At 47.0% G+C, this 18,454-nt stretch overlaps 1 protein-coding gene across 5 annotated transcripts in view; it reads left to right on the forward strand.

Moving 5' to 3' along the window:
- The window catches only part of DGKH (diacylglycerol kinase eta), a 588,450-nt gene that overhangs the window by 479,543 nt on the left and 90,453 nt on the right, over positions 1-18,454 (forward strand). For all 5 annotated transcript variants that reach the window (XM_082244880.1, XM_082244879.1, XM_082244881.1 and 2 more), the window contains one exon: positions 8,938-9,043. In XM_082244880.1, coding sequence (XP_082101006.1) covers positions 8,938-9,043 — 106 coding nt within the window. The remainder of the gene's footprint in view (positions 1-8,937; positions 9,044-18,454) is intronic.

An 18,454-nucleotide genomic window follows, 5' to 3' on the forward strand; every position in this document is an offset into this window, starting at 1 on the left:
GTTCGGGACTTGGCGCATGCTCAGAAACGCGTAGTGTCCTCAGAATCTCCCTGGTGACGCCGCAACACCACACTTCACCTACACCTCCATATTACAGCTCTGCCTGGGACCCGGATATCTACAGGAGGCAGCCGTCTTCCTGTGACGGACAGTCCATCCCGGATGTTTTACCTTATGTGGACGGCACCACCAAGAGGAGAACCGTTCTGACTGTATTGTTATACAAGCTTTTTCTACCCTCTGGCTCTTGTGAGTTGTTACATTTGCTTTTAAATAGCTCATTAAATAAATCTGCACTTAGAGCGCTTTTCTGTGCTTCTTTTATTCCTTCCAAGGTGGTCTCTGACTGTCATTTGAATAAATACATTGTGTTGCCTTCCCTGTGTCCCAGGCCAAACATCTGAAGGAAATTGCCTTGCCTGCCTTGGATGTGGTCCAGGCAATTAGGGTGTACCGGGCAGCTACGGAGTCTTCCAGGAAGTCAGACTCTCTATTTGTGCTCACGGACGGCCTCACAAAAGGTTGTCAGCTTCTTCTGCGACCATTTTGAGATTGATCCGGCAGACAGTGGTTCAGGATTATTGCATCAGAGGTCAGGTTCCCCCTTTCCCTGTCAAGGAGCACTCTACTAGGGCGCTTAGTGTCCCCTGGGCTTCCGTCATCAAGTGTCAGTGATGCAGGTTTGCAAGGCGGCCACCTGGTCGTCGGTGCACACTTTTACAAAATTTTTATAAAGTGGATGGGTTGGCATCTACGGATGCTTCTTTTGGCCGCAAGGTTTTGCTGTATGTATTGTTTTTTTTCAGGTGAGCTCCAGTTGTTTATGGTTGAGCTCCATGTTACCTGGTCGGGTATTTTTTTTTTCTGCTTTTTTCCCACCCTTAATGCTTAACACTGATTTGGGACGTCCCAATGGTTAAGAAGAATCAGGAGCTGTATCCATCAATGAACGAAAGAGAAAATGGGATTTTTGACTTACCCTAAAATTAATTTCTCTGATGTTCATTGACGGACACAGCATCCACACCTCTGTGGAGTTGGCTGTCTTCTGACACTGCTTGTAACAAAACTGAGTGCCTATAGCTGAGAGTGGGTGTATACCCCCTGGGACTGCCTATAGGCGTAGTCAAGCTTTTTCCTGCCTAGTGTCCTACTCCTGTAGGGGGCAGTATAACCCAATGGCTTAGAAGAATCAGGAGCTGTGTCCGTCAATGAACATCAGAGAAATGGGTTTTATGGTAAGTCAAATATCCCATTTTTACAATGTACATCAAGACAAAAACATAAACAACAATGCAATTAATCTAACAAACAAGCAAAAAAAAGACACAGCAATATCTCATGCTAAATATGCGATTTCCAGAATGATTTGAGCAAGTTATTTCATGCCGGTTGCGTTGTATATCAATTCCGTATATTTAATTCAGTTGATCTATCTCAACAGTATATATTGACGTTTATGCAAAGTCACAGATCTATCCCACTTTTAACTTTCTACGGCATCAACGGTGTATTCAGTAGATTACATGTAGTTTACATGTCCCCTCTTAGGGCTCTTTCACACGGAGCGGACCATGTTGCGATCCGCTCCGGCACTTTTTTTTTTCACAAACACGGATGACACTTGTGTCATCCGCTCCGTATGTCCCCATATCATCCCATCCGTTTGCGGATGATATACGGACATAATGTATGTCTATGGGTATTGCAGATGTCAGCGGATGACACCGCTGACATCCGATTTTGCATCCGTTCCGTTTTTTAAACGGAACAAAAATAGGGTTCTGTTCCGTTCCAAAAAAGGGAAAAGAACTGAAAGGATGAAAATCGGATGTCAGCGGATGGTCATCCGCTGACATCCGCAATCCCATAGACATTCATTATGTCCATATATCACCCGCAAACGGATGGGGTGATTTACGGACATACGGAACGTCCGTGTGAAAGAGCCCTTAAATGATATTTCTCTAGCGCTCATTGACAGACGTAGTCCTCGGTGATACACCACCTTCGGGTTATGTTGCCTCCACAGGAGCAGGACTAGACAGGAAATTAAAAAGCTCTGGCCACACCCCAGGGGCAGTCCCAGAGGGTATACCCTCCCTCTCTCTGCCTCAGCAAATCAGTTATTTTCTGTCTAGTTAGGAGTAAGGACCTAGATACCTTGCTGGGATCTTAGGTCCTGGCAAGAATTTTTTTCTTAAAGGATTTTTTAGACAGCTTTTTTTCTCCAGTGTTCCTGTGAGATCTTCAAGCAAGAAAGCTGAACTGGGCGACGGGCTGGATGTTGAGATCCGGTGGTCACCCCAGTTCAGCCTACGAGCGCGTGCAGGCCATAGCTCCGCGCTGGGTCGGCCGCGACAAAGTCCCATTAAAGGACTGTCCACGCGAGTTAAACGTCTCGCTGAAACGCCAAAGACCATGAGTCACGGCGTCCGTATCGGTCGACAGCCCTCCCGCCCCGGTGGAGAGGGGTACTGTCAGGAGTTGGTGCCCGCCTGGTTCCGGTATGGTGAGTAGTATGTTCCCCCTTTCCCCCTGACGGGTTTTGTGGTGAACGCGGGCCCCTTTCTGTATGGTAAGATAGAGTCCCTTTCTATCCTACAACATGACACAGATCCTCCTACTTTGAGTGTGATTTTATGTGTGCAAAAAGCCAGGAGGCTTGGTTTGGGAGCTAACAATCTAATTGTATACATGTTTTAAAGATGTAATCTGTGGCATTCTGGGAATCTTATGGGTTAAGAATAAGCTACCTACCAGTCAGAAGCCACGGACATGTAGACTGCCTTCCTAATTAGATCTCCAGCTATTAGCAGGCCTCCCGAACGGCCATGCGGTCCGCCAGGGCCGGTACCGCCAACCACGCCATATCCCCATGCAGAGAGAGTGTTGTGTGCCCTGCAGCACACCGCTATTCAGTACGGGCCGCCGCCATTTTTTTTGCTGGATCGCACGAGCCGCCATTTTGGCGTAGCCTCGTGTCTCCAGCATGGGGGTGGCCATGTTTGAGGTGATCCAAACACCTCGTGGAGCTTGGGGGAGGCGCCGGAAGGCGTACAGAGGGGCGGAGCCGCCTCCTTTTTTCCTGGGCAGCCAGCCAAAAGACTTCCTGTTTGTCAAGACAGCGCTGTAACCTGTTGCAGTTAACCTCTGAGCATCAAGTGGTGAGCCTGGGGGTCTATCTCTCTCTCTTTCTTGATCGATAGGGATCCCTAGCAGGTAACACTAAGGGGCTTTTGTGGCGCTGGGGGTCGAAAAAAAAAAAAAAAAAAAAAGTTTTATTTTTGAATTATATTATCCAGGAAGTAACTGGAATTATCATGGACCCTGCCACACATATTCCCCCACCTGTTTCCCTCGAGGGGGCCACGGGACCCGCCGGTGCACAGAGTATAGAGTCATTTACAGCAATTTTGGAGTCTATGGTGGCTCGGGTGGAGGCGGCCTGTCAGGGACGGGGGTCAAGGAAGCGACCCCCGCCTACCCCTATACCATCTGACACCTCTGACTCAGATTCAGAGGTGGTCACGGCAATTGCAGGTTCCTCTGCAAGGGCTGTTATCCCAGGTAAAGCCCCCTCAGACAGTGAGGAGGACGCTTCTTCTCCTGCTATTATTCAGGAAGAAGCATTGGTGGACGCACTAGTTGTGGCAGTGCAGGAAACCTTAAAACTTGAGGCTTTACCGGCAGAGGCAACTGAAACAGAGATTCCTTTTGGTACTAATAAGCCCATCAAGACGATGAAGGCTTTTCCTGTACCTAAATGTTTCGGTAATCAGATTAAAAGAGAATGGGAGCATTCTAAACGTACCTTTACTATTTCCAAGCGTATTGCTAGACGCTATCCGTTTGAGGAATCCATCATTAAGAAATGGACGGTACCACCAGTCGTGGATCCGCCTATTTCCAGGCTGAATAAAGCTACGGTTATTCCAGTGGAGGACACTTCGTCCTTTAAGGATCCGGTGGATCGAAAGATGGAAGCAGAGTCCCGCACCATCTTCTCTCTGATATGGTCAGCTTTTAGACCAGTAATTGTTATTGGTCTAGTTTCCCAGACACTTACGGAATGGGCGAAAATGGTACGCCAAGATCTTAGGGGAAAAGATATTCCCCAGGAGACATCTGATTTGATGGAACAGATTATACAAGGGCTACAGTTTATCTGTGACGCAGCCTTGGACACTACTCCCTTATTAGGGCATGCATCTAAGACAGCGGTGATCCTCAGACGTGTGCTGTGGTTAAAATGCTGGTCAGCTGACCTAGGTTCCAAAAAGACCTTGACAAATCTCCCCTTTCAGGGGAATCGTCTATTTGGGGCCAACCTAGATGAAATCATTAAGGATGCCACTGGGGGCAAGAGCACTTTTTTGCCACAGGCTGCTAAAGCTAAGGGACCTCGCAACAAGCAAGGACCTTTCTTTACCGCCCATAAAGGGCGCCCGGCTGGTACTAGCGGGAAAGGCAAGACTCCTCCAGGAGGGTTCAAGAAGGGGACCAACCCAGCCAAACCCGAAGCAAAGGAGTACACAGCCTGAAGGTGCGCCCCCACCCGGTTTCAGGGTGGGGGGACGTTTTCACCGGTATTCAGGACATTAGATCGAGCATCAACCACTACTACCGGTGCGATTCTTCCCTTCCAACATTTAAGTACTACAGGAAGCGGTAGTTACCGTTCCCTGAATAGATCTTTTCCTTTACCTTTTCCCAAGATTAGTCCCGATACCTCACAGGAATCGGATCTGGTTGACCAGATAGGCCAAGTAGCCTCTAGTCGGGTGACTTCGGTCCCTGAGGTTCAACCAGAAAAGATCACCTTTCCTGATAACTATCAGGTATCTGATAAATGTGTGGGAACAGAAAACGACCAGACTTTCTCGGATGGTCGGGGCCAGATATCTCTAGGGACGCCTGGTTCAGATTCAATCAGCGCCAGTGGTCCTAGAAATTCTAGGCTGGCCTCCTCAAGCCGGCCTGGCCGACTTGGACATGTTAGTCGTACACGTTCCGTGGGAACTTCGTCTCAGGGAGTGTCTGTGGTCTCAAGGACCAATTTACCATCATGCTTTACAGTCGCTGGGTTTAATGGCCTGGCCATTGAGACCCAAGTACTGAAGGACAGAGGTTTGTCAGCTTCAGTCATTCCTACCCTTATTAAAGCAAGGAAAGCGACTTCCAGCAAAGTCTATTATCACACATGGAAAACTTATATTGCGTGGTGCGAATCTTTAGGATTTCCTCCACGTACCTATTCGGTGTCTCGAATATTGGCCTTTTTGCAACAAGGGGTTGAGCAGAAGCTAGCCTTGAGCACCATCAAGGGTCAAGTTTCAGCATTAGGAATCTTCTTTCAGAAGCCTTTAGCTACCAAATCCTTGGTGCGGAATTTCATCCAGGGGGTGCGGCACCTGGCTCCTCCAGTCCGCGCGCCCTTACCGCCTTGGGATCTTAATTTGGTTTTGTCGGTTCTACAGAAACCTCCCTTTGAAAACATCAGGGAGATTCCCTTGCTTACTTTATCCCAGAAGGTGGCCTTCTTGGTGGCTATTACTTCTGCTCGCAGGGTGTCAGAACTGGCTGCATTATCATGCCAGTCACCATACCTAGTGATTCATAGGGATAAGGTAGTACTTCATCCTAAGCCATCTTTTCTTCCCAAGGTGGTTTCAGATTTTCATCTGAATGAAGATATTGTACTACCTTCCTTGTGTCCTCAGCCCAAGCATCATCGGGAACATGCGTTGCATTCCTTAGATGTGGTTCGGGCAATCAGGGTATACCTGAAAGCTACGGAATCATTCCGTAAGACGGATTCACTTTTTGTGATCACGGATGGCCCCAGAAAGGGTTTGCCTGCATCTGCCGCGACCATTGCCAAATGGATTAGACAGACGGTGGTACAGGCTTATTCTATTAAGGGTCAGAGTCCTCCGTTCCCTGTTAGGGCGCACTCCACTCGAGCGCTCAGTACTTCCTGGGCCTTTCACCATCAGGCGTCAGTGGTCCAGGTATGTAAGGCGGCCACCTGGTCGTCGGTACATACCTTTACAAAGTTCTATAAAATTGATGTGACGGCATCGGCGGATGCCTCATTTGGCCGCAAGGTTTTGCAGGCCGCAATTTGAGGAGACCGGTGGTCTACCTCGAGGGTTTTTTCTGTTTGAAAAAAAAAAAATTTTTTTCTCTTTTTTTGTTGAGTCTCATCATTAAGGATGAGCATTGTAAACTTCTAGTTGGCACCGGTTGGGCCTTCTAGATTGGGATTTGATTTCCATTTTCCCACCCCTCAGTTGTGATACTGCTCTGGGACGTCCCGAAGGTGGTGTATCACCGAGGACTACGTCTGTCAATGAGCGCTAGAGAAAAATGGATTTTTGTAAAATCTTACCGTAAAATCCTTTTCTCTTAGCTCATTGACAGACGTAGTCCCCGCCCCTCTGTTTTTTGAGTTGGGTTAAAATCTCTAAAGACTGCTTTTTCACATAACTGATTTGCTGAGGCAGAGAGAGGGAGGGTATACCCTCTGGGACTGCCCCTGGGGTGTGGCCAGAGCTTTTTAATTTCCTGTCTAGTCCTGCTCCTGTGGAGGCAACATAACCCGAAGGTGGTGTATCACCGAGGACTACGTCTGTCAATGAGCTAAGAGAAAAGGATTTTACGGTAAGATTTTACAAAAATCCATTTTTAATCGCATCGGCCCATTGAGTGGTTGTTGGCGGGATTTTTGATATCCATTTCTGTACTATAAGTTTGCAGGCTATGTGCATAGACTGCAACCACAGTTTGTGCGTTTTAATGGGATTATATCTTCCGGTATAATCCCTAATAAGGCTATTTTTGGATCATAATGGACATGTGTAAAGCATAAAGTATTTAAAACATCAAATATATTCTCCCAATATTAATGCAATTTAGGGCATTGCCACATCATATGAAAGTGGTCTTTAATCCGACCCACTTCTACTTGACCCTGAGTGGCCACATGCCAACTGAACATTTTATTTTTTATTTTTCTGGTATTATTGAGTATTGTACTTTTTTCCTGGATCTCCTCCCTGTTCTCATGATGCTTGAAGCTGAGAAATTGCTTTTGTCTAGATGTGGGGAGCTCTTGTACATATACTCCTCCATATCAGGTGCTTCCTATGGCTACAAAAACCCAAGATTGGTCTGGGATTGGTTATAACCATCTTTTTGTGGTACCTAAATCCCTATACCACCATTAAAGGGAGGTGTCTCCAAAGAATGAACTGTACAAAAAAAAACAGCACTGGATACAACACCTACTGAGGCTACCACAAAGGTCCTTTATTTAAAAGATAATAAAAATAATAATAAAAATAATGGACAAATATAGCAAAATTCCAGTGTGTAAGTCCAGAGGGGAATTCCCCCCCCCAATCCCCTAGTTACTCCTCCCCCACACTACCCTTACTCCCGCTAGCTAACCTACCTCCCCAAAAACAATTCCTTCCCAGTGAAAACACCCAAACTACCCACGGTGGCTGGTGACAATGCCCCATATACCCCACATGTATAGACCACCTCTGGATGGTTATATAGTTTATGCAGCCAGTTACTGTGAAATCCTAATGTCCAACTCCCTTAGCAAAAGTGGAGTCCAGTCTGAAAAATCCATTACAATATGTCACAGTCCTTTGGACCTCAATCTTCCATACCGGTACAGTTGATATGACCCTAAACTTAAGTAGGCGCAGTAATGTCCATGTGTACTGAATAATGTCCTTGGAGGACAGGTAGATAATTACAAACAGGAAGACTATATGTATGCAGGTCTCACCACATCTTGCTTGTTTCTCCTGGTACTTGTAATAGCATTGGCAGTTGTATCCAGGCTGCGGTAGCTGTTTCCAGACGTACATAGAAGCCATCAGCACTGGCATGCTCTCTTGTTGATAGATGTGGGGATCAGGACTCTGGGGGGTATGAATGCTATTATAAGGACCAGGGGAAACAAACCAGAAGTGTAGAGATCTGTATACATAGTATCCCTGTGTGTAACCATCCACCCGTTCCACAAGAACATTATTCTGTACACATGGACATTACTCTGCCTGCTTAAGTTTAGGGTCATATCAGCTTCACAGGTATGGAAGATTGAGGTCCAAAGAACTGTGACCTAATGTAAAGGATTTTGCAGCCTGGACCCAGCTTTTGCTTAGGGCGTGGAGTTGGAGAGAACAACAAATGGGACTGGATGTATGGGACATATACTAAGGAGGACTTTAAAATCACACGAGAGACTAACATCCACCTTGTCTTGCATGCATTTGGTTTACACCTTGGCCCTTTATTGGACATTAGGATTTCACAGTAACTGTTTGCCTAATATTATATGACCATCCAGAGCTGGGCTATACATGGGGGGGTATATAGGGCATAGCCACAAGCTACCGTTGTGTGGGTATGTGTGTGCTTTTACTGTGACGGAATTGTTTGGGGGGGGGGGGGGTAGGTTAGTTAGCAGGAGTGGGGGAGTGCATGGGGGGAGGAGGGGATATAGGGGGAATTTCCCCTCTGGTCTTGCACACTGGAATTTTTCTATATCTGTCCATTATTATTATCTTTCAATTAAAGGATCTTTGTGGTAGCCACAGTGGGCATTAAATCCAGTGTTTGGTTTTTAGTACAGTATGCTACTTTTAGCTCCCAGCACTGAACGGAGCAACAAAGAAGGGAAATAAAGGTAAATGTGTGTTGCTAAGCATGGGGGATTAAAGCAAACCAGTTTATTTGCCCTAAATATAGCAACAGTATAGCCATTGCCAGGAACAGACACCAATTTACTTTATCATGAAGTAGGATACATATACCCAGCAAATCCTCATATTTAAGCAATTCTACATAATAAATCCATAGTTTGTAAGTGTCTCCAAATCTGTAACACTATGATTTTTTTTGTATGTTAAGAATATGTGAAGCTGCAAAAATCCACAGTTTGCTGGAACAAGAGCTGGCCCATGCAGTGAATGCTTGCTCACATGCACTAAACAAAGCCAATCCTAGATTTCCAGAGGTAAGTCTAGTCCTACAGGTCTATTTGAATTACCTGCTCTTAGATGCATACAATATGCTATGTATGTGTGTGTATATGTACAGTATATACATGTACTATATATATATATATATATATTATGTGTATATATATATATATATATATATATATATATATATATATATATCTATCAGACCAAAAGTTTGGACACGCCTCATTCAAAGAGTTTTCTTTATTTTCATGACTATTAAAATTGTAGAGTAACACTTCAAGAGGTAGTCACCTGAAATGGTCTTCCAACAGTCTTGAAGGAGTTCCCAGAGATGTTTAGCACTTGTTGGCCCTTTTGCCTGCACTCTGCAGTCCAGCTCACCCCAAACCATCTCATTTGGGTTGAGGTCCGGTGACTGTGGAGGCCAGGTCATCTGGTGCAGCACCCCATCACTCTCCTCCTTGGTCAAATAGCCCTTACACAGCCTGGAGGTGTGTTTGGGGTCATTGTCCTGTTGAAAAATAAATGATGGTCCAACTTAACGCAAACCGGATGGAATAGCATGCCGCTGCAAGATGCTGTGGTAGCCATGCTGGTTCAGTATGCCTTCAATTTTGAATAAATCCCCAACAGTGTCACCAGCAAAGCACCCCCACGCCATCACACCTCCTCCTCCATGCTTCACAGTGGGAACCAGGCATGTAGAGTCCATCCGTTCACCTTTTCTGCATCGCACAAAGACACGGTGGTTGGAACCAAAGATCTCAAATTTGGACTCAACAGACCAAAGCACAGATTTCCACTGGTCTAATGTCCATTCCTTGTGTTCTTTAGCCCAAACAAGTCTCTACTGCTTGTTGCCTTTCTTTAGCAGTGGTTTCCTAGCAGATATTCTATCATGAAGGCCTGATTCACACAGTCTCCTCTTAACAGTTGTTCTAGAGATGTGTCTGCTGCTAGAACTCCGTGTGCCATTGACCTGGTCTCTAATCTGAGCTGCTGTTAACCTGCAATTTCTGAGGCTGGTGACTCGGATTAACTTATCCTCCACAGCAGAGGTGACTCTTGGTCTTCCTTTCCTGGGGCGGTCCGCATGTGAGCCAGTTTCTTTGTAGCGCTTTTGTGACTGCACTTGGGGACACTTCAAAGTTTTCCCAATTTTTCGGACTGACTGACCTTCATTTCTTAAAGTAATGATGGCCACTCGTTTTCCTATACTTAGCTGCTTTTTTCTTGCCATAATACAAATTCTAACAGTCTATTCAGTAGGACTATCAGCTGTGTATCCACCTGACTTCTGTACAACACAACTGATGGTCCCAACCTCATTTATAAGGCATGAAATCACACTTCTTAAACCTGACAGGGCACACCTGTGAAGTGAAAACCATTTCAGGTGACTACCTCTTGAAGTGTGACTCTACAATTTTCATAGTCATGAGAAGGTGTGTCCAAACTTTCGGTCTGTACTGTATATACAGTGCCTCGCGAAAGTATTCGGCCCCCTTGAACTTTGCAACCTTTTGCCACATTTCAGGCTTCAAACATAAAGATATAAAACTGTAATTTTTTGTGAAGAATCAACAAGTGGGACACAATCATGAAGTGGAACGAAATTTATCGGATATTTCAAACTTTGTTAACAAATAAAAAATTGAAAAATTGGGCGTGCAAAATTATTCAGCCCCTTTACTTTCAGTGCAGCAAACTCTCTCCAGAAGTTCAGTGAGGATCTGTGAATGATCCAATGTTGACCTAAATGACTAATGATGATAAATAGAATCCACCTGTGTGTAATCAAGTCTCCGTATAACTGCACCTGCACTGTGATAGTCTCAGAGGTCCGTTTAAAGCGCAGAGAGCATCATGAAGAACAAGGAACACACCAGGCAGGTCCGAGATACTGTTGTGGAGAAGATTAAAGCCGGATTTGGATACAAAAAGATTTCCCAAGCTTTAAACATCCCAAGGAGCACTGTGCAAGCGATAATATTGAAATGGAAGGAGTATCAGACCACTGCAAATTTACGAAGACCTGGCCGTCCCTCTAAACTTTCAGCTCATACAAGGAAAAGACTGATCAGAGATGCAGCCAAGAGGCCCATGATCACTCTGGATGAACTGCAGAGATCTACAGCTGAGGGGGGAGACTCTGTCCATAGGACAACAATCAGTCGTATACTGCACAAATCTGGCCTTTATAGAAGAGTGGCAAGAAGAAAACCATTTCTTAAAGATATCCATAAAAAGTGTCGTTTAAAGCAGTGGTCCTCAACTCCGGTCCTCAGGGCCCACTAACAGGCCAGATTTTAAGTATTACCTTGGGGAGATGCAGACTAGAGTACTGCAATTACTGAGCAGCAAATTATATCACCTGGGATGCATTTCAGTTATCTTGCAAACCTGGCCTGTTAGTGGGCCCTGAGGACCAGGGTTGAGGACCACTGGTTTAAAGTTTGCCACAAGCCACCAGGGAGACACACCAAACATGTGGAAGAAGGTGCTCTGGGCAGATGAAACCAAAATCAAACTTTTTGGCAACAATGCAAAATGTTATGTTTGGCGTAAAAGCAACACAGCTCATCACCCTGAACACACCATCCCCACTGTCAAACATGGTGGTCGCAGCATCATGGTTTGGGCCTGCTTTTCTTCAGCAGGGACAGGGAAGATGGTTAAAATTGATGGGAAGATGGATGGAGCCAAATACAGGACCATTCTGGAAGAAAGCCTGATGGAGTCTCCAAAAGACCTGAGACTGGGACGGAGATTTGTCTTCCAACAAGACAATGATCCAAAACATAAAGCAAAATCTACAATGGAATGGTTCACAAATAAACATATCCAGGTGTTAGAATGGCCAAGTCAAAGTCCAGACTTGATTTCAATCGAGAATCTGTGGAAAGATCTGAAAACTGCTGTTCACAAACGCTCTCCATCTAACCTCACTGAGCTCGAGCTGTTTTGCAAGGAGGAATGGGCAAAAATTTCAGTCTCTCGATGTGCAAAACTGATAGAGACATACCCCAAGCGACTTAAAGCTGTAATCGCAGCAAAAGGTGGCGCTACAAAGTATTAACTTAAGGGGGCTGAATAATTTTGCACGCCCAATTTTTCAGTTTTTTATTTGTTAAGAAGTTTGAAATATCCAATAAATTTCGTTCCACTTCATGATTGTGTCCCACCTGTTGTTGACTCTTCACACAAAGTTACAGTTTTATATCTTCATGTTATAAGCCTGAAATGTGGCAAAAGGTCAAAGTTCAAGGGGGGCGAATACTTTCGCAAAGCACTGTATATACACACAGGTGCATCGCAAAATAATTAGAATATCATCAAAAAGTTAATTTATTTCAGAAATTCAATTGAAAAAGTGAAACTCCTATATTATTATCTAGTTGTGTTACAGAGTAATATATTTCAAGCATTTCTTTCTTTAAATTTTTATGATTATTGCTTACAGCTAGTGAAAACCCAAAATTCAGTGTCTCAGAAAATTTGAATATTGTGAAAAAGTTGAATATTGTAGACTCATGGTGTCACACTCTAATCGGCTTATTAACTAAAAACACATGTAAAGGTTTCCTGAGTCTTTTAATGGTCTCTCAGTCTGCTTCAGTTGGTGCACAATCATGGGGGAGACTGTTGACTTGACCGTTTTCCAGAAGAGTCATTGACATCTTCCACGATGAGAGTAAGTGACAAAAGGTCATTGCTAAAGAAGCTGGCTGTTCAGAGTGTTGTATCCAAGAATATTAATGGAAAGTAGAGAGGAAGGAAAAAGTGTGGTAGAAAAGGTGCACAAGCAACAGGGATAACCGCAGCCTAGAGAGGATTGTGAAGCAAAGGTCATTCAAGAATTTGGGGTAGATTCACAAGGAGTGGGCTACGGCTGGTGTCAGTGCTTTAAGATCCACCACATGCAGACATATCCAGGACATGTAAGACATATCCAGGACATGTAAGCCATATTCCTCAAAATTAAAAGAAATAAATGCTTGAAATATATCACTCTGCATGTAATGAATCTATATAATATGAGTTTCACTTTTTGAATTTAATTACTGAAATAAATGTACTTTTTGATGATATTCTAATTAAATGAGATGTACGTGTGTGTGTGTATATATATATATATATATAATGTATATATATATATATATATATATATGTGTATATATATAAATATAAATGTTTTTTCTCTTGCGTCCTCTGACAGTCGTCGCCCACTCATACAATCTACACGTCTGGGTATTGGCCTTCTCCACAGGAGTAAGCTAGGCAGAAGATTTTGTTAGAATATTCACAAAAAACTTTGTATGGACACACCTACAGGAGGCTGTCCCTCTGGTCCAATACCCCCAGCATGCCTCATTCCCAATTCAGTTTGCTGCTGCCTAGCTTAGGAGTAGGCTGGCTTTTACCTGGCTGGGGCTGTGATCTCAGCCTTTTTTCTTCTTTTTATTTTTTCTCTCTTGAAAAGTGTTTTTTTTTTTTAAAAAGATAGCTTTTTATTTGTTCCTGCGCTTAGTTAGTCGGACTTCGGATGACTACAGCTTTTGCGGAACTGGGAATCGCACTGGTTATTCTAGAGCCTTACGGAATCCCAGCCAGCCATCGAACGTTAGCAGGTTATGTGTACGCCCAGGCCTCGCAAAACGACTATGTCCCTGACCTCAGGGTCGAGCCTGCGAAGTTGCTATCTTCGCTGGGATGTCTCAACTGTGGTACGCCGCGTGTTGCTAGCATCCCCTTCGGCTGATGGCACCACCACCCAGAGTGGGAGGCTTCCTGTCACAGAGCGGTACCCGCGTTTTTCGCTGGACCGGTGAGTTCCATGCTACCCCTCTGTCTCTGACATTGTCTATCGAGGTGTGTATGTGGGCCCTCTGTTTTATGGGGATGGCAGTTCGGTATGGGTTCTGTAATGTCCCCCTCATGTCTGTAGGTGCGGTCCCTGTGTGTCCCTTCCCGGTCCCTGCGAGGGCGCTGTAGCGGTTCCGCCGCTGTGGGGTGGGTGTGGGGATCTACTCTGTCCCTGAGGTGCTTGTGCACCTATTTGGGGTACAGTACATGGTGTGTGGGGGCCGCAATCGGCACGAAACCGTGCGGCCGCCATTTTAGGTGTGGGCAGGCTGTCTGGCTTCATTGTGAGGGCAGCAGCCATTTTCTGCAATGCTGTTGGCGCCGATCGGCGCCATCTTTAGTGTGGGCACAATGTCCTTATGTGGAAAGCGGCCATTTTCCCAGAGCTTTCCCCATAGACTTGCATTGGCAACCATTTTTTTGTGGCTCAGGGCTGTGTCTGCCTCTAGAGGCGTGAGGTCACTTCCTCTTTCTTTCACATGCAGATCGATTTAGCAGCGTGGGGCAAGTATAGCTCACTGTGGGGGGGCTTTTATTGTGTTTCCTGGCCTGCATTCCTGCTAGCATTCATTTTTTTGCAGTTTACTGTAGCACAGGACTTGCTCTTCATTGCGGTGGGGACCGTGGAAATCGCCGATTTAACGGGCCAGCGTCATTTAAAATTGAGATTGCTATTATGGAGTCCCAGGATAGCAAATTACCCCCAGATCTGGTGGAAGGTTCAGGTATTCCTGAATCCTCTGCTATAGTCTCACTTACTGCTGCACTTGCGACTTTAGCGTCAAAAGTGGATTTGTTGATGTCTGACCGGGCTTCTAAGATAAGGCCTATGCCCTCTGTTTTGATTCAGAGCCAGATTTGGTTGCCACAGACAGCGTTCCCCCTGAAGGGTCTCAGTCGGATAGGGAGGAGGAGGATTCCCCCTCCGGATCAGCACGGGAACGCGCTGCGGTGTCTGCGCTTATTAGCTCTTTTAAGGACACTTTAAATTTGGATGATGACCCCCACCTGTCGGGTAAGCGGTCTTCCTTTGGGACCCGCAAAGCCCAAAAATCGGATCAGGTTTTTACTTGTCCCGCAGTGTTTCACGATACCATGAATGAACAATGGCGTCATTTAAAACGTAATTTTGTGGTGCCCAAGAGGTTTCAGTACCGTTATCCCTTTGCGGATCCGGTGGATTCTCACTGGATTGCGGCTCCTAAGGTGGACCACACTGTGTCCAGTTTAAATAAACCACTTTAATGCCCATGGAGGATTCTCCGGTGTTTAAAGACCCAGCGGATAGGCGGGTGGAAACTCGTACCCGCCACATCTACCTAGTAGCGGGTTCCTTGCGGAACCAGTGTTCGCTTCGGTGATAGTCTCTCAGGCTGTTGTGGAGTGGGACAAGGTGCTTAAGCGCACTCTAATTGCTGACTCCGCCTCCCCTGCTGCGCTGGAGATGGTGGATCGAATAGGTCAGGCTGTTTTATACCTGTGTGACACGGCCTTGGATGAGGCCCCTTTAGTCTCACAACTTTCTGCAGTCGCAGTTACGATTCGTCGCATCGTTTGGTCTTCCAAAAAGACGGTGTCTGACATCCCTTATACGGGGAGTCATCTTTTTGAGGACTCTCTGGATGAACTGGTTAAGGGGATCACTGGGGGCAAGAGCACTCTGTTGCCCCAGGTGTCCAGGGGAAAATCTTTCCGCCGTAAGCGGGGTCCCTCCTTTAAACCTAACCAGGGGTCCTTTCGTGCCTTCAAGTACAAGACAAAGGTAAGTCCTTCAAGGCCTCTGATGGCCAGAAGAAGCCTTGGGTGGGCAAGTCAAAAGCCGTCCACACTGGCACGGAGGCTCAGTCCGCCTCGACCTGAAGGGGCGCCCTCATCCGTTTCAGGCGTGGGGCGACGTCTGCGCTTTTTTCCCGAGCCTGGGCTGGCCAAGATTCAGGACAGGTGGGTTCAAGAACTCATTCGGTCAGGGTACAAGATCGAGTTTCGATCACTCCCAGCAGACAGATTCTTTCCCTCAAATCTTCATTTGACCCCAGATCGCTTCCGAGATCTCCATCGGGCGGTTCAGGATCTCCTCGCCCAAGGGGTGGTTGTCCCGGTTCCACAGCGGGACAGGTTTCGGGGTTTTTACTCGAATCTGTTCACAGTGCCCAGAAAGGAGGGCAAGGTGCGTCCGATTCTGGACTTAAAGTTTCTAAACCGCTTTGTGCGGGTTCAGAAGTTCCGAATGGAGTCCCTCTGGTCGGTTGTGACCTCTCTGATTCCAGGGGATTTCCTGGCTTCCATCGACCTCAAGGATGCATATCTACACATCCCTATTTCGTTCGTGGCGCTGCCTTTCGGCCTCGCTTTGGCTCCAAGGATTTTTACCAAAGTTTTGGCTCCTGTTCTAACCTTGTTGCGGGTACAGGGGATTGCCATCCTCGGTTACCTGGACGATCTCCTATTAAGGTCGAGCTCCAGTGCCTCTCAGTTGTGCGATCTGTCAATCACGGTTCAGGCGCTCCAGGAGTTCGGGTGGACCATTTTCAGTAGTCGAACTTGTCCCCTTCTGTTCGCCTCCCTTACCTGGGGATGATTCTGGACTCTGCCCGGGTGAAGGTCTTTCTTCCGGAGGACAAACTCCGGATCCTGCAGGAAGAGGTCAGGTCCCTCAGGGACAACGAGTTCTCCTCGCTTTCGACCTGCATGCGGTCCCTGGGCTTGATGGTGTCGGCTTTCGAGGCTATCCCATTTGCACAGTTTCACACGAGATCTCTTCAAGCGGAGATTCTTGTCCGGTGGGACAGACATCCTCACTCTTTGGAAAGGAGAATCTCCTTGAGCCCCCAAGTCAGATTGGATCTCCTGTGGTGGCTCCAGTCTCCGGCTCTGACAGAAGGCAAGTCCTTTCGTCCGTTGCTATGGAAGGTGGTCACCACGGACGCCAGCCTGTCGGGATGGGGTGGAGTTCTGGGCAACTTGTCTGCCCAGGGCACTTGGTCGGAGGGGGAATCCTCCCTACCGATAAATGTCTTGGAACTGCGTGCAATCAGGCTCTGTTTGCTCCATTGGTCGGATCGTCTGCGGGGCTGCCCAATGCGTGTGCAGACGGACAACGTAACTGTGGTGGCTTACATCAATCACCATGGGGGCACCAGGAGTGCCCGGGCGGCCAAGGAAGTGGCCGAGATTCTGTCATGGGCCGAGACGCAGGTCCCGGCGATTTTGGCATTTCACATTTCAGGTGTGGAGAACTGGCAGGTGGACTAACTGAGTCGCCAGACCCTGGACCAAGGGGAATGGTCCCTCCACCCAGAGGTGTTTCAGATGCTGTGTGCGCGGTGGGGATCCCCGTATGTGGATCTGTTCGCATCTTGTCTCAACAACAAGGTGGGAAGGTTCGTGGCAAGAACGTGCGACCCTCTGGTGGACGACTCGGACGCGTTGGTAGTGCCGTGGACTCGGTATCGGCTGATTTATGTCTTTCCCCCGATTCAGTTGTTTTCCAGATTCCTTCGCAGGTTGGTTTTGGACCCGAGGTTGGTGATTCTGGTGGCCCCAGACTGGCCGCTTCAGTCTTGGTACGCGGACATCATGAACTTGGTCGTCAAACCTCCCTGGCGGCTCCCGCTAAGAGACGATCTCCTGTCTCAGGGACCAATCTTCCATCCTGCTTTACAGTCGCTGGTTTTGACGGTGTGGCTGTTGAAAGCCAGGTCTTGAGAGACAGAAGTCTCTCGTCGGAGGTCATTCCTACCTTGCTCAAGGCCAGGAAGGCCTCTTCTGGTAAGATTTATTATCGTACCTGGAAGGCTTATCTCGCCTGGTGCGAGTCGCAGGGATTCCATCCATGCTCCTTTTCGGTGGCGAGAGTGTTGGCTTTCCTGCAAACTGGTGTGGAGCAGCGTCTTGCGCTGACCACTATTAAGGGCCAGTTGTCTGCACTGGCCATTCTCTTTCAGCGCCCCTTGGCGTCGAATTCCTTGATCCGCACCTTCATTCAGGGGGTGCGTCATTTGGCTCCCCCTAGGAGGGCACCCTTGCCCCCTTGGGACCTGAATTTGGTTCTGTCCGTTTTGCAACATCCTCCCTTTGAGAACATCCGGTAGATTCCTCTGCCGGTGCTGTCACGTAAAGTTGCCTTTCTGGTGGCGATCACATCTGCTCGCAGAGTATCGGAGTTGGCGACCCTGTCTTGCCGCTCCCCCTATCTGGTTGTTAATAGGGATAAAGTGGTCTTGCGACCTCATCAGTCCTTTCTTCCGAAAGTGGTTTCTGACTTCCATCTCAACGAGGACATTGTCTTGCCTTCGCTGTGTGCGAAGCCTAAGCATCCTAAGGAGTTTGCCTTGCATTCCTTGGATGTGGTCAGGGCGATCAGGGTTTACCTGTCGTCTACTGAATCCTTCAGAAAGTCGGATTGTCTTTTTGTCCTTCCTGAGGGACCTCGGAAGGGTACGACTGCGTCTGCGGCAACCATTTCTAAATGGATCAGGCAGACGATTGTGCAGGCCTATTCAATTAGGGATCAGGTTCCACCTTTCCCTGTCACAGCGCACTCTACTAGAGCGGTTAGTGCGTCTTGGGCCTTC

This window comes from Pelophylax lessonae (assembly GCF_965119305.1).
Source record: "Pelophylax lessonae genome assembly, chromosome: 2".
NCBI classification, from domain to species: Eukaryota; Metazoa; Chordata; class Amphibia; order Anura; family Ranidae; genus Pelophylax; species Pelophylax lessonae.